Source organism: Nannospalax galili, unplaced genomic scaffold (genome assembly GCF_000622305.1).
Source record: "Nannospalax galili isolate Female #2095 unplaced genomic scaffold, S.galili_v1.0 scaffold318, whole genome shotgun sequence".
Classification (NCBI taxonomy): Eukaryota; Metazoa; Chordata; class Mammalia; order Rodentia; family Spalacidae; genus Nannospalax; species Nannospalax galili.
This window is the reverse complement of record NW_008341889.1, coordinates 4,692,090-4,706,461: the sequence shown is the minus strand read 5'-3', so window position 1 is coordinate 4,706,461 and position 14,372 is coordinate 4,692,090. Positions and strand designations below refer to the sequence as shown.

The 14,372-nt window shown below is 39.7% G+C and overlaps 1 protein-coding gene across 4 annotated transcripts in view; it reads left to right on the top strand.

Moving 5' to 3' along the window:
* Fryl (FRY like transcription coactivator) overlaps nucleotides 1-14,372 on the top strand; it is a 269,494-nt gene that overhangs the window by 176,181 nt on the left and 78,941 nt on the right. For all 4 annotated transcript variants that reach the window (XM_029565713.1, XM_029565714.1, XM_029565711.1 and 1 more), the window contains exons 16-23: nucleotides 493-579; nucleotides 2,601-2,772; nucleotides 3,162-3,294; nucleotides 6,555-6,662; nucleotides 9,982-10,219; nucleotides 11,401-11,586; nucleotides 12,092-12,178; nucleotides 13,588-13,856. In XM_029565713.1, the coding sequence (XP_029421573.1) occupies nucleotides 493-579; nucleotides 2,601-2,772; nucleotides 3,162-3,294; nucleotides 6,555-6,662; nucleotides 9,982-10,219; nucleotides 11,401-11,586; nucleotides 12,092-12,178; nucleotides 13,588-13,856 (1,280 nt within the window). The remainder of the gene's footprint in view (nucleotides 1-492; nucleotides 580-2,600; nucleotides 2,773-3,161; nucleotides 3,295-6,554; nucleotides 6,663-9,981; nucleotides 10,220-11,400; nucleotides 11,587-12,091; nucleotides 12,179-13,587; nucleotides 13,857-14,372) is intronic.

Below are 14,372 nucleotides of genomic sequence, written 5' to 3'. Positions count from 1 at the left end.
GATTTAGATCTAGTGTTCAGTAAGCAGTGCTGTTAACGTGCACTGTCCCCCTTTCTTTTTCTTGGAATTGGACCCATGCCCTGAGATGAATCACTTCATTCCTGCATTCTGCTAGCCCCACACCTCAGACATCGATGAATTTTCTTTGTTAACTTTTTTTGCCGTGGAGATCTCACTGCTGGGCTCTGCTCTTCCTGACCTTTTAGGCAATTAGGGTTTCAACATGATTGTGGTGAATGAATATTTAAAACATAACCCTACCAGTTTAGAACTTAAGCAAATTATTTGATGTTAAATAATAAATTTTAAACATATATTTTAGCCTTAATTCATATATATATTTATCTTCTGTTCATTTAGATATGTGGACTTTCTGAGGGCAAAAATCTGTATTGTTTCCAATATAAGTAAATCTAAATTCTCAGATAACTTAGACTTAAATATACTAACAAGGTACAGTGATTTATTAATTGATTTTTTTTCCCCTTCCAGGAACGTTTGGATTTTGCAATGAAAGAAATAATATTTGATCTTCTCAGTGTTGGAAAATCTACTAAAACTTTCACCATTAATCCAGAGGTAAAAAAGTAAAATGAAATAAAAACATGTATAGTGTAGCAATACATATTCCTGCAGTATTGTTTTCTCTAAGCAAAGTTTCTAGAATCAGAATTCGTAAGTTTAAATGTGAATTCTACGTCTAACCTCTGGTGTCATTCAGGGCTTGTAACACTGGTTGCTGCCTGAGTGTTAGAACAGAGGTGCCAAGCAAGGCAGGAGGAGGCAGGTGCCAGGGAAGCCTGCTCTGCAGGCTTGTAGGAGCTAAGACATCATCAGGTCAGGTTGCTTTTCCTCGCTCTTTATCTTCATGGTGCACTTTACTAGACACAATCCACTCAGCATTTCTTGAGCACCTGAAATGGACCCTCCCCTGTTCCATGTGTTATAGGAAAACAAAACTCCTCTTACTCAGATGACACTATAAACTTAATAAAGAAATTAAATGTCAAATGTTCTATTTTTGTCTGTTTCCTTCTTGAGATAGCAAATTTTCAGATTGATTCAAACCATTGTACAACCCAGTTGCTTCTCAGAATGTGATAATCTGTGGGAATTATAAAATGGCAAAACAGGTGATGTTTTTGTTTTTAAAGATTATTTTTTCTTGTAACTGAACCCTAATATATATGTGTCTGCTTAACAAATGGATTGAAAAATTATTAAAGCTTTTCAGGTGTAGGATTTTTAAAAATTAGCGAATGATCGTTTCCAAACCTTTTAAATGACTAAACATGTGTTTTTATAGGTAACATACTTAATTTGATTTTTACCAATGAAAGTCCTAAACGATATTTTCTTGAATGCTCATTTTTGAAAATACTCTTCTCTGTTTAAGCTAATTTCTAAAGTAGTTTTTAAAAGATTGCATTTTGCCGGGCGTGATGGCGTATGCCTTTAGTCCCAGCACTTGGGAGGCAGAGGCAGGCGGATCTCTATGAGTTCAAGGCCAGTCTGGTCTACATAGTGAGTTCCAGGCCAGCTGGGGCTACAGGGAGACCCTGTCTCAAAAAAAAAAAAAAAAAGTATTTTATTTCCGTTTTCTCTCTGGAGCTAGAATTACAGGCAGTTGTGAGCTCTATGACACAGGTACTGGGAACTGAACACAGAGCCTCCTGAATAGCAGCAAGCCATATAATAACTTTTGTTTATTTTTTAAACCAACAGAATTCTTATACTGGGAATAGAAGTATTGGTCCTGATGGTGATTTTAGTGGTCATCATTAATTATTTAGACTTGTTATTACAATTTTCATCAATCTGTATTTTGAGATAGAGATTTTTTTTTAAACTTGTGTAAACCAGTTTAATTAAAACCAGATAAAATAACTCATTAACCCATTTACTCAAATGCATCAGTTTTCCATATATTGAGGAAATTCTGTGTGAGGCCACCATGTAATGCAACTTTCTGTTTCCTTTGGGGTGTCTGTGAGTCTATGACTGTGACTGGGACCTCTGATACAAGGGCCAGTTCCTCGTCATATCCATAAGAAAAGCTTAAAGTCTTCATCCTATTTATATAACAAATATATGAATTAGAGTTTTACCTCTTTATTCTGGTCCTGGGAACTGCCCTGCTACCCACTGTGATGCCTGTGCCTGCCTTAGAGAGCCCTGGTGCAGGTTAGAAAGTCAACAACGTGGGCTATGACAGTAGAATTGAAAGAAAGTAGACTACTCGCTTTGGGAAAGAAACATGCGTAAGTAGTCAGGTTTGAGTGTCTCACCTGTGGCATCTTTTTGACATCTAAGATGTCAGATAGGCTTTAGAGAATGAGTTCAAAGAGAGTAGCCAGATACAAGATTTTGGTAGTCTTTAATGAGCACAGGATTGAAGCCATGTAAATCCATGCACTTTCTGTGCATGGATTTGAAACCACAACACTTTGCTGTCTGGACTGGTTCAGTGTTAGACGGAAAGATGAGTTTTCCCACCCCCTCAGCTTTATTCATTGAGCTGTTTCTAACATTAATGTATATACATACACATTTATAATGCATATCCTGGCTTCTTCCTTTTGGGTCTGTTTTCTCTGAAGAGGATGAACATTGGCCTCAGAGTTTTCCTTGTCATAGCAGACAGTTTGCAGCAGAAAGATGGGGAACCTCCCATGCCAACCACTGGAGTCATTCTTCCCTCAGGAAATACTCTTCGTGTGAAGAAAATTTTTCTCAATAAAACTTTGACAGATGAAGAGGCCAAAGTCATAGGTTAGTGTTAACTGGAATGCAGAAGTTGCTTTTGAAATATTCTTTTGTAGACATCTATGGTCAGATCTAAGATTCATGTATTTGCTAGTTATGGTTGTTCTGATTTATACAGTGATCCCCGGTGACTGCGTTTTTTTAGAATATTTATATTTGTAGATTTCCTTGTCAAGAGTCTTCTGCTTAAATCTATTTTCTCACAGGATGCTGTTGACTACATGCTGTCCCTCAAATTTGAGTTTTCTGCATAATTTTTATACAGTGTAATGAAGAGGATGCCACAGTTGAAACACCTCCTCTTGTGACAGCAGTTGGCTCATGTCACTTAGCGATTAATAGGCTTTTATTCCAGAAAGTAATCTTTATCCAGTATCTGTGTGGTTTCCCTCTAGGAATGTCAGTTTACTATCCTCAAGTAAGAAAAGCGTTAGACAGCATTCTCCGACATCTGGACAAAGAAGTGGGGAGACCCATGTGTATGACCAGCGTGCAGATGTCCAACAAGGAGCCCGAGGATATGATTACGTACGTAGCACATATTTTGATATTGTACCTTCCATACTGCTTCAGTTTTCACTTCCTCCTTGCCCATCTGTTTCCTTGCTTTCTCTAAAGTTTTCACACTTTGCCATCTGCTGCAGTTTTTAATACAAGGATTCATTCCACATGTTTAATTTCATTGTTTTATATGATGCCAAGCCTAGTGTAAATAAGAGAAACCTCCCTAGATCCCAGTCTGGTTTGTTGTCAATGATGAAGCCTTACATTTGTCCCATGAATAAGTCCCGCTTACCCTAGATATGTGTAGTATGATCAGTTTATTAAGCAAATAAGTGGTCCTGCATCCAGAGTCCTAATTTTAATAGATAGGGAGGAAGGGAGGGGAAGGGAGGGGAAGGGAAGATAAAGAAATCTTGCAAATCAGAACACTTGTATTTCTGTATCTGGGAACCGGAGGACACAAAAGGAAGTAATGTACAGACAGTGTTTTTAGAAGCAGTCCCTCATCCCACCCCACCTCCAGGCTTGTAGTTACTCTTCATCCTGGCATCTTTTCTCCTTATTGTTAGAGACTTCCTTCTCATGGAGTGGTGTATTTTACAGCAGAAAATTCTTTTGTTTGCTCCAAAGTATCTATGTATTATCTCTAAAAAGAGATTTTTAGACAATGATACCTACACTGTTTCTCTTGGAATATGAAGTTGGTTATTTGATCTGAATTTATTTAATATACAATTATGGCATACTGCTATAATCTAATGTTCTAAATGTTTTGTTAATGTGGCAGTTTTGTCTTATGACTTCCTCTGGGACATCATCCTTCTTTTAACCACGGCCACTCTTGCATCAACGTCAACAAACTTATGTCGAGATGTTCCTCCAACTGTCTGTACAGTGTTCTCTGATCCACTTTCTCCTGTAGCTCCATTAACATTTCAGTTTGAGTTTTCCTTCCTGTACTCTTTAACTTTGGTCTTTAACACTAAGAGATGAAGTCAGACACAGATAGAAATACAGAAATTTATCACTTACAAGTCTTAGAGATTACACCGAATGCCTGGGGGTCACACACACAGGTCAGAGGGATGCATGTTGAGAGAGATTGGGACTCACGGCCCCTGTCTGTTGGGTACAGAATATAATCCAAATGAGATTCCACATGGAGTTTTAATTGGTGTGTTTAAAACAAGCAGTCAAAAGTTTTAAGTTGCTGGGTGTGGTGGCACATGCCTTTAGTCTCAGCACTCCAGAGGCAGAAGCAGGAGGATCTCTGTGAGATCTACACAGTGAGGTCCAGGCCAGCCGGGGCTACAGGGAGACCCTGTCTCAAAAGCTCCTAGAAAAGTTCCGAGTCATGCCATGCTGTGGTCACTGTGGCATGTCTGCATGCCCCACATGCAGCATGGGGGTCAGGGCCAGTGAAGTAGGCACTACATCTATTCTCACAGGGAGGTGGGGGGGGCAAGACCTAGATCAATCACATCAATTAACTGGGGACACATAGGGTTGTATAGAACTAGACACTGTCAGTGGCACAAGCCACGCTTCTGTAATAAAGAAGGTAAGCTCCTACTTAAAGGAGATGGAGACGACACAAAATGAGAAGAATTTGCTCCACAGAATTATTGCTTTTTTTTTTTCCCCTGCATGTTCATCTTTGTTGACAAGTCTTTCCTTTGATTATCCATTTTGGAAAAAAAGTCACATTTTGGTGGCAAACACACCCCATAGCCACATACTTGGTTATGTGTGTGAACTGGGTAGCAGGTACACACTAAACAGCAGTCAGCAACAGCCTTGAAAGTTAGGGTGGAACTGGTCATCCGTTCTGGTGTCATTCTGGTGTGCGTTTTTATTTACATGCTGTCTTATGGGCCAATAAGCCAACAGCAAAGTTTGTGCCATTATAGTTAACATACAACACATTATTGGGGACCAGTATTATTTATCCTATTGGTAGTCACCATAATCCATGCATCTTAGAGCTGTGCAAAGAGAAGACTGTGTAAAAATCTCTAAACAGGAATATATACTCCATTACTACTATGACAGATGCTGACCCAAACTCTTGGTTCTTTTCTGTGTAGGAATTATTACTATACCAACTTAAGAACAATATGGATCAAATGAAAACCATTGTATAAAGCAGTTAGGCATTTAAAATAAAATTATTGAATAACTTGAAAAAATATATACTAGAAAAGTTGGGGACATAACAGCCACAGAGCACCTACTTAGCGTGTGCTAAGGACTCAGGTTTGATCTTCAACCCCACCCCCTACCTATACATACATATATAGTACAATGACATCATAGCAAGCTAATGTTTTATCTAATATGATGGTCCTAAATAATAACAACTAATAATTTCAGATATTAAATAGTAGCAACATTTCTTGTATTAGTTACTTGTCTCCTTGATGCATTAAAAAAAAAAAAAAAAAAAAACCTGACCAAAACAATGTAATGAAGGAAGGGCTTATTTTGGTTCCCTGTTTGAGAGTGCAGTTCATCATGGTGCAGAGGGAAATCAAGGTTTCAGGAACCTGAGGCAGCTGGTCACGCTGTTTCTCCAGTCAGGAAGCAGAGAGCAGTGAATACTGGTTGGTGCTCCAACAGCTTCTTCCTTTCATTGCAGTCCAGGACTCCAGGCCAGGGAATGCTGCCAGCTACATTCATCGTGGGCTTTCCTACTTCAGTTAACTTTGTGTCGATAATTTCAAGGCATTCCTAGTAGCTTGTCTCCTGAGAGATGCCAGCCTCCTGAAGTGATGCTAGAGCCTGTCTAATTATTGCTAACCATCACAATACTGTTTATAGTCATAAATAGTATTTAGTTATGTTTATGGATAGCTAAGTTCTTAAATATTAATTGAATAAATTTTTAAGTATTTTACATAAAGCAGTTGCTGTGGTTGTTTACTAATTAATGAAGTTAATTACTAGCTGTCTATAATTAGATACGTTAGGAAAATCCTGAACTATCTCCATTCTTTTGCTTATTTATGGGCTGATAGTGATCTGCTGGGTTTATATGTATTTATATGTACTCTTTACATACTGAATACATTAATCTTGGGACTGTGCCTCCCACTTTCTGTTAACATTTTTGCAAATTTTCTTATTTTGAGCCTATGTAATATACTTCCTTTTTTTCTTTTCTTTATCACAGAGATCCACCTGCCTCTTTCTCCCGAGTGCTGGGATTAAAGGCGTGCACCACCATGCCCAGCAAGCCTATGTAATAATACTTCTTATTAAATTTTTTGCGACATGTTTTTCAGGGGAGAAAGAAAACCCAAAATCGATTTGTTTCGAACTTGTATTGCTGCAATCCCAAGGCTGATTCCTGATGGTATGAGCAGAACCGACCTCATTGAGTTGTTAGCGAGGTGAGTGAGGTCGCTGTTCATTGTGTTCACCACAAAGGCAGCACAGAGATGCTTTCAACCCATGTAATTCACTTCCTGGCTTTTCATTTTGTCTTTGATCACCCATACTCATTTTTAACTTCAGTGTTCTTCTAGATCTTTTAAACCCTATCTCTCAATTTCCTGTCTATAGTTCATTGGATTTCTATAAAAAATATCTCAACACATGGGCCTCATCAATGCATAGTACACCTAGTTAGGAATTAAATATTTGGGGGCTAGAGAGATGGCTCAGCGGTTAAGAGCACTGACTGCTCTTGCAGAGGACCTGGGTTCGATTCCCAGCACCCACATGGTGGCTAATGACCACCCTAACTCCAGTTCCAGGTTATTCAACACAACACGATTGCACTTACATGCAGGCAGTACACTCATATACATAAAATAAAAATAATAAATGAAATATTTGAAGAAAAAAAAAGAATTAAGTATTTGTTTACGTCTGTAGTCCTATTCCTTTAGTATCTATGGTGGGGACTGAGACTCATCCCATTTTTTTTCCCATGGGAAAACCTGCCACGTTCAAGCTTTTCCTTTTCTTCTTTCTCCATTAGGTGCGATAGTTCTGTAAAGTGATGAAATAGCATGGTGATTACACTTAAATCCTAGCTCCCTAAACTGATTCTAAGTCGAGGTGGTAGCCTGTGCAAACACAGCTATGTGGATGCCGTTGGGTGTCCCGCAATGAGGGGTCAGCAAGCTTTCTCTGAAGGGCCATACAGTAGGCATGTCAAGGTTTTGTAAGTCACGTTGTCTGTTACAAGTCTTTCCCACTGTTGCAGACGGAGTCCATATTGCAGGAGCGAACTTGACTGGCCATCTGCCTAGAGTTAGCCCAGAGCCACAGTTGGCCTGCCACACCCAAATGGAAAATCAAGCACAGTGGCTTTAACAGAACAGGGATGCTTGAGTGTTTTTAAAGATGTTTACTGGTTGCTGGGCACTTACCACTTAGGCCTCAAATTAAAGCCACAGAATAAACAGTGACTAGCTTGCCCAGCAACCCTTTCCACCCCTACGTGCAAACACCTGGTGTTTCCTAGGGACAGGCTTCTGCCTGCCTGAAGAAGTACTGGGATCAGGGGCAGAGTGGTATTTGTCTGCTTTGAAGACTGGAAGGAAACAAAGGCGGTTACTTGGAAACTACACAATTCCATAGCTTACTTCCCTTCGCACCCTGTCTCTTTGTTGTTTTGCAGCACTGAATTGAACTTCAGGCTTTGTGCATGCTGGGCAAGCGCTCTTTCCCTGAACTATGTCCCAGCCCATTTGTTAAATATATATGTATATATGTGTTTATATGTATGTATAAATTTTATTTTGAAGTAGGGCTCTGACCAGTCTGCCCAGGTTGACCTTGAATTCCCTCTGTATCCCTTGCAGGCCTGAAACTTGGGATCCTCCTGTCTTAGTCCTTTGAGTCCCTGAGATTTGATGCTTATACCAATAGGCCCAGCTACCTCTTAATTTTTAATTTATTATTTTTTTACTTATTATTGTGTGTGTGTGATTGGGGGAGGGGGACTATGCACATACTGTGGCACATGTGTAGAGGTCAATGGCCGACAACATTGTGGTTAGAGTTTGTTCTCTCCTTCCATCATTACATGGCTTCCGGGGATCCAATTCAGATTATCAGGCTTTCATGGGAAGTGTCTTTATCTGCTGAGTCATCTCTCCAGCCCTTGTCTCTTAATTTTTGCCACAAATTAGATTATAGAGCTGTACATGCCTTTAATAATCCCAGCACTCAGGAGACAGACACAGGAGAATTAAAGAATATGAGGCTAGCCTGTATTATATATTGAGACACTGCCTCCAAATAAAATAAAAAGATTTCAGAATTAGAAAGTTATGCCAACAGTAGAATTTGAAGAATACACTACAATATTTTTCCTTAGGGCCTCAGTCAACAGTCAGTGTTCAATTCCATTCTTACTGATTTCCACCCCAGTTTAACTTCTGCATCTTTGTAGAAGGGGAGCCAGCAAGATGGCTGTCCCATATCTCCCACCAGAATGAAACTGTACCTGAGAGGGTCTCGGGGCTGGGGAACCCAGTGAAGGAGCCAGCCTCTGAACAGAATGGCAATTTGATTTACCACTTTCTTCTGTCCCCCATGATAGTCATTTATTGATTAATTTACTTCAGTGGCCGTGAAGATTCTAGAATCTGTTGTTCTTTACCCTACCCCTGTCATTTGGAATTATGATGTCTAAATCTTCCTTGCTCCAAAACAAGAGGCTCAAGCAAACCAAACATGTTTACAGACCTGTCTGAAATCTCCAAGGAAAGTTAATCTCCTACCTTTAAATAGCCAGGCTTCAACCTCATCTCCTCTGTACAGAGTAATTAACTCAGGCACTTATACCCCAAGTCACACTCATTTGATGTGAGATATTCAGGCATTCAGGGATTTAAAGGCTGTAGAAATAACTACCCTGGGAAGCATTGTCACTTGGCTTGTCCTTTGATGTCACCACCAGAGCTGGCACACAGGGCTAGAGGCACAGTCCCACCATGCTGGCTTGTGACCTGCTTCTGCTGTTGTTGCATGCTTACTTCTAAGCCTGCGTGGCCATGATGCATTTTTCTCTTCAACTTCACTGTCAAAGGCTGGCTTAGTGCAGACCAGATCTGAGTTCAGCTGACTATGAAACCTCACATAGCCACACAACTTCTCCTCCTCTCCTTCTGGATCACTCCTTCCCAGATTCCCACGTATTTACTGAGGTGTGTTTTGAGTATTACCCACGTATTCCTTTGGGTCATTTCTAACTTTAATGTATTTGTCTTTATTGTCAGCCACTAAAATAATCCTGTTCAGTCCTAAATCAGACACTTATATTCTTGTGGTGGTACACTTTGGCTTCAGTGCAGCCATATTTTATGGTTTTCTTTCCTTTTATATGTGTGTGTTTGCCTGCATGTGAGTGCAACCATGTATGCAGTGCCCATGGAGGCCAGAAGATGGCACCAGATTCCCTGGAACTGGAGTTATGGGCAGTTGTTAACCATCATGTGGGTGCTGGGAACTGAACCTGGGTCCTCTGTAAAAGCAGCCAGTGCTCTTAACTGGTCTCCTCCCCTCGTGAGAATTTAAGCTATAGACTAGCACAAGAATGATTATGGCACAAAAAAGCAAACATGAGCTCCTGTCTTCATGCTTCTTATAAGACATTGGAGAGGGCATACCTTCTAGTATCTAAGTTTTAAAGTTTTAGGTGATAATGTCACAGGAACGTTCATAGGCTCACTAATGGAATTCTGTTCTTGATAGGCTCACGATCCACATGGATGAAGAACTGCGGGCTCTAGCTTTCAATACTCTGCAGGCGCTAATGCTGGACTTTCCAGATTGGCGGGAGGATGTTCTTTCAGGATTTGTTTATTTTATTGTTCGTGAAGTGACTGATGTCCATCCTACCCTTCTTGATAATGCTGTAAAAATGTTGGTACAGTTAATAAATCAGTGGAAACAAGCAGCTCAGATGCATAACAAAGCACAGGACTCCCAGGTACCACATTCTCTTTGTCTGTCCCTGTGTGTTTGGTCAGTGGCAAACAGCCAATAATGAATTTAGCGGAAATAGATTTGCTTTCTCCATTACCAGTTTTAGTCACCTTCCATGTTGACAGTCCCTTGCGTTGGAATGTCCCATAGTTCATGTATTATATACTAAGTGTTTATGTTGAGCTTTTAGCCTTCTTCCTCTGTTAATCATGATTAGATTTTTCTGAGGATAGGAATTGTAGTGTCAGTTTTCACTCACATTACAGTATTTTCAAAGCTTGTATAATATAAAACCTCTGGTTGTCTTTCATTTGGATTGTTCAGTTGCTTTAGTAAAGATATGGGTAGAAGTCTTAACTCCTTAAAATAAATGCAGTGTAAGTGATTGATTTATGATCACTTTATGATTTATGACTGTGTATGCCATAGAACCTTGGGAGCTTATAGCTGGACCTTCCAGGCCAACCCATCTTCTCATCCTTATAATGAGTATACAAATCACAGGGCCGAGCATGTCTGCTTCTAATATGCTCCCAGGTGATGCCATGCATCCAACCTGCACTTTGAATATGGAAGATCCAGTCCAGTCCCTCATTTTCCATGTAAAACATTGGACAGGAGTGAATTAAGTGATGGCTCCAATGTTACAATGTAGCTAGAGTGACAGATGTTAGGTACATAATTCATATTAAGACCACCAATGAAACACTTTGTTCTCTGTACACACTATTGCTTTTTTTCCTTTATGTTGCTAGGGGTTGATTGAATCCAGAGCCTCATCATCCCAGGCAAGGGTTCTATCACTGAGCTATGTCCCAGACCTGAGTTACTGGAATGTCAGGCATGTGCCACCATGTCCAGCACTACGATTACTTGGGGGTTTTTTTGTTTGTTTTGTTTTTTGGTCTTTTTGAGACAGGGTCTCCCTGTAACCCCAGCTGGCCTGGAATTTGCTGTGTAGACCAGGCTAGCCTTGAACCGACAGAGATCTGCCTGCCTCCCAAGTGTTGGGGTTAAAGGCGTGTATCACCATGCCCATCTATGATTACATTTTTATATGGTAAATGTTGTTTAAATTACTTGAGCTGAGACAGACCTGTTACCATAATCTTTGTGATTTATTTTATTTGTTGCTATTTTTTGAATGTTTATATTCATATTTTTAATTTGCATTTAATTTTCAAGCATGGTGTTGCTAATGGAGGCCCCCACCCTCCTCCTCTGGAAAGGAGCCCGTATTCCACTGTGTTCCACGTGGTCGAAGGCTTTGCACTGGTCATCCTCTGTAGCAGTCGACCTGCCACTAGAAGACTAGCTGTCAGTGTCCTCAGAGAAATACGGGCTTTATTTGCACTTTTGGAAATACCTAAGGTAAGGCTTAGGTTTCGTTTATTTGTCTAAAAAAGTACTTAAGACTACCCTCGGGCTGGAGAGATGGCTCAGTGGTTAAGAGCACTGATTGCCCTTGTAGAGGACCTGAGTTCAAATCCCAGCACCCACGTGACGGCTAACAACTCTCTATAACTTCAGTCCCAGGGCATCCGATGCCCTTTTCTGACCTCTGCAGGCATTGCATGACACGGGTGCAGTTTATATACATGCAGGCAATATATTCACACACATAAAATAAAAGTAAATTAAAAAATGGAGGTGCTTAAGGCCATCATTTGGTCCATTCTTGCCTTTTTCTGTTGCTGCCATACAGGTATAATTCATTTATGACAGCCTGCTTGAGGGTACCTAAAGCAACCCACCTGCCCTCCATTCTTTCACAACAAAGGAACACAAAAGCAACTTTTTTTCAGTTTTACTTCCTATTTGCTACTTTTCTTAAGCATTCCTAATTTATTTAGATGCATGGTCTATTTTCTTATAGGGTGAAGATGAGTTAGCCATAGACGTGATGGATAGGCTAAGCCCATCCATCCTCGAGAGCTTCATACATCTCACAGGAGCCGATCAGGTAACTCTGAGGATTTCATCTTTTTGGTCTTGTCTTGGGATTTATGGCAAATGTACACACATCCATGTGCCCATATATGCATAACTATGACTGCTTAACAGTATAATGCATTACAAAGTAGTTCTGATTTATATAAAGTGTTCTAAAAGTAAAAAATTATTTTTAAAGTGGTACTTGCTTATGCTGTGCCTAGGTCTTGTCACTGTAAAAATAAAAATAAACTTACGTTGCTAAAGTTCCATTCTCCAAAGTTTCCCTTAAATGCCATGTCACTGTGGATTATTATCAGCTACTTAGACAATCACCTGCTACAATCAAATGGGAAAACTATTTCTGAAATCAAAAAAGAAACTTGTATTTTGTTCTTTCTGTGAATGTTTTTGTTTGCTTTATAAGATTAAGTACAATGGATTAAGTAAATAGTAGGTTAAAATATAGAGAAACACCTTATCAGCAAATGCATTATGAAGCAAACCAATGGTGTAAATTTCTCTGCTCCCTTTTTTCGAACTCTGCCCCCCTCTGCTCTCCCTCTTCATCGTTCCCTATCTTCCTCTCCTCTTTATCTTTATGATTAGGATAGAAGCCAGGACCTAGGCAAATGTCCCCACTGAGCTGTATATCCAGCCTAACTCATGCAAACTTCTTTTAGTTGTATTTAGGATGGGGAAAAAAATTAAGTCAGTATTCCAAGGTTGATGGAGAAATAACTGCCAAACTTTACACTCCAATTTTTATCCCTCTTATTTTGGAGTACATGGACAAAAGGTGTATGTGCTTTCTTCCTAACACCTGGCTCTTATAACTCATTTGTTATTCACAACCTAAAGCAGGCAATACAATTTTATATGCCTAAGACATAATTTAAAAACTATACAATTAAAGAAATTTTGCTTGACGTTAGTAGTTATGAACTATGGCAACAAAGAGAATAATGAATGACCTTTGTGTAAAACAGTGCTTAATGAATATAATACCCTGAAAGCAGATTCTCCTCTCCTTAATATAAGCACCTGAAATTACTGAACAAATACTTAACTATATGTATGCACCTCCGGATATGAGCCCATCCTCCAGGCTGCTCCATTTCATCAGCATGAAGTTAACAGTTCACATTTTAGTTCTCCAGCAGGCCTGGTGTGCCCATGAAAGGTATATATGCACAGAGGAAGTCCTCAAGCCATGATCCTTAGCCATTTTGATCTGTACATCCTCATGAGAACAGTGAAAGCTATGAAATGTCTCTCTGGAGAACACCCATTCAGGAATTCACTACCTTCAAACCTACCTCCAACTCACACTATTGTCCATTCTAGAAAAGACCACTTTGAGTATAGAGTAACTCGTGGAAAAACTTTGAAAGTTATTAAAATGCACAATCACCATTTTTTTTCTTTCTCTATCTCTAGACTACTCTGCTCTATTGCCCTAGCTCGATAGATTTACAAACATTAGCAGAGTGGAACTCTTCTCCCATCAGCCACCAGTTTGATGTAATCAGTCCCTCACACATATGGATATTTGCACATGTGACCCAAGGCCAAGACCCATGGATTATAAGTCTCTCCAGTTTTCTGAAGCAAGAAAATCTTCCTAAACACTGCTCTACAGCTGTGAGCTATGCTTGGATGTTTGCATACACAAGGCTGCAGTTGTTGTCGCCCCAGGTTGATATAAAGTAAGTCCTTTGTGTAGGGCAAATCTAAACATGTATAGTGTCAACATTCATGATGTGTGTGTTTTTGAAAAGTAACATTCGTTGGCAATTCTTAATGTGCTATACTATGTTGATAACCTGTAGGGGGAGAAAGCTGTAAAGGATGTAGATGTATGAGTGACGTTTTCATCTAGTCTGTCTCACATGATAGGCGTCTAATCCTGTATTCGGTTCTATTTTGTCTTCCCACAAAGACTAAGTGCTCTCAGTTAAAAACTTCCCACTCATCTCCCCTAAACTGGTTTAGACTTAGTATTAGCAATATAAGAAACATTTAAAATGTGTCATGCAGTTGAGGTCTATTAAGGGAGGAAGATTCACTTTCCTGTGCTTCACTGTAAGATCCTACACCATGCTCATTTGAGCACTGCTAGTCAGATTCAAGGGGTATTAATAACCAAAGAAAAAGAAGACCTGAAATTGTGATAGTGACATTGGGGGAGGGGCACTACCTGTAGTTGTACGGAGGTAATAGTA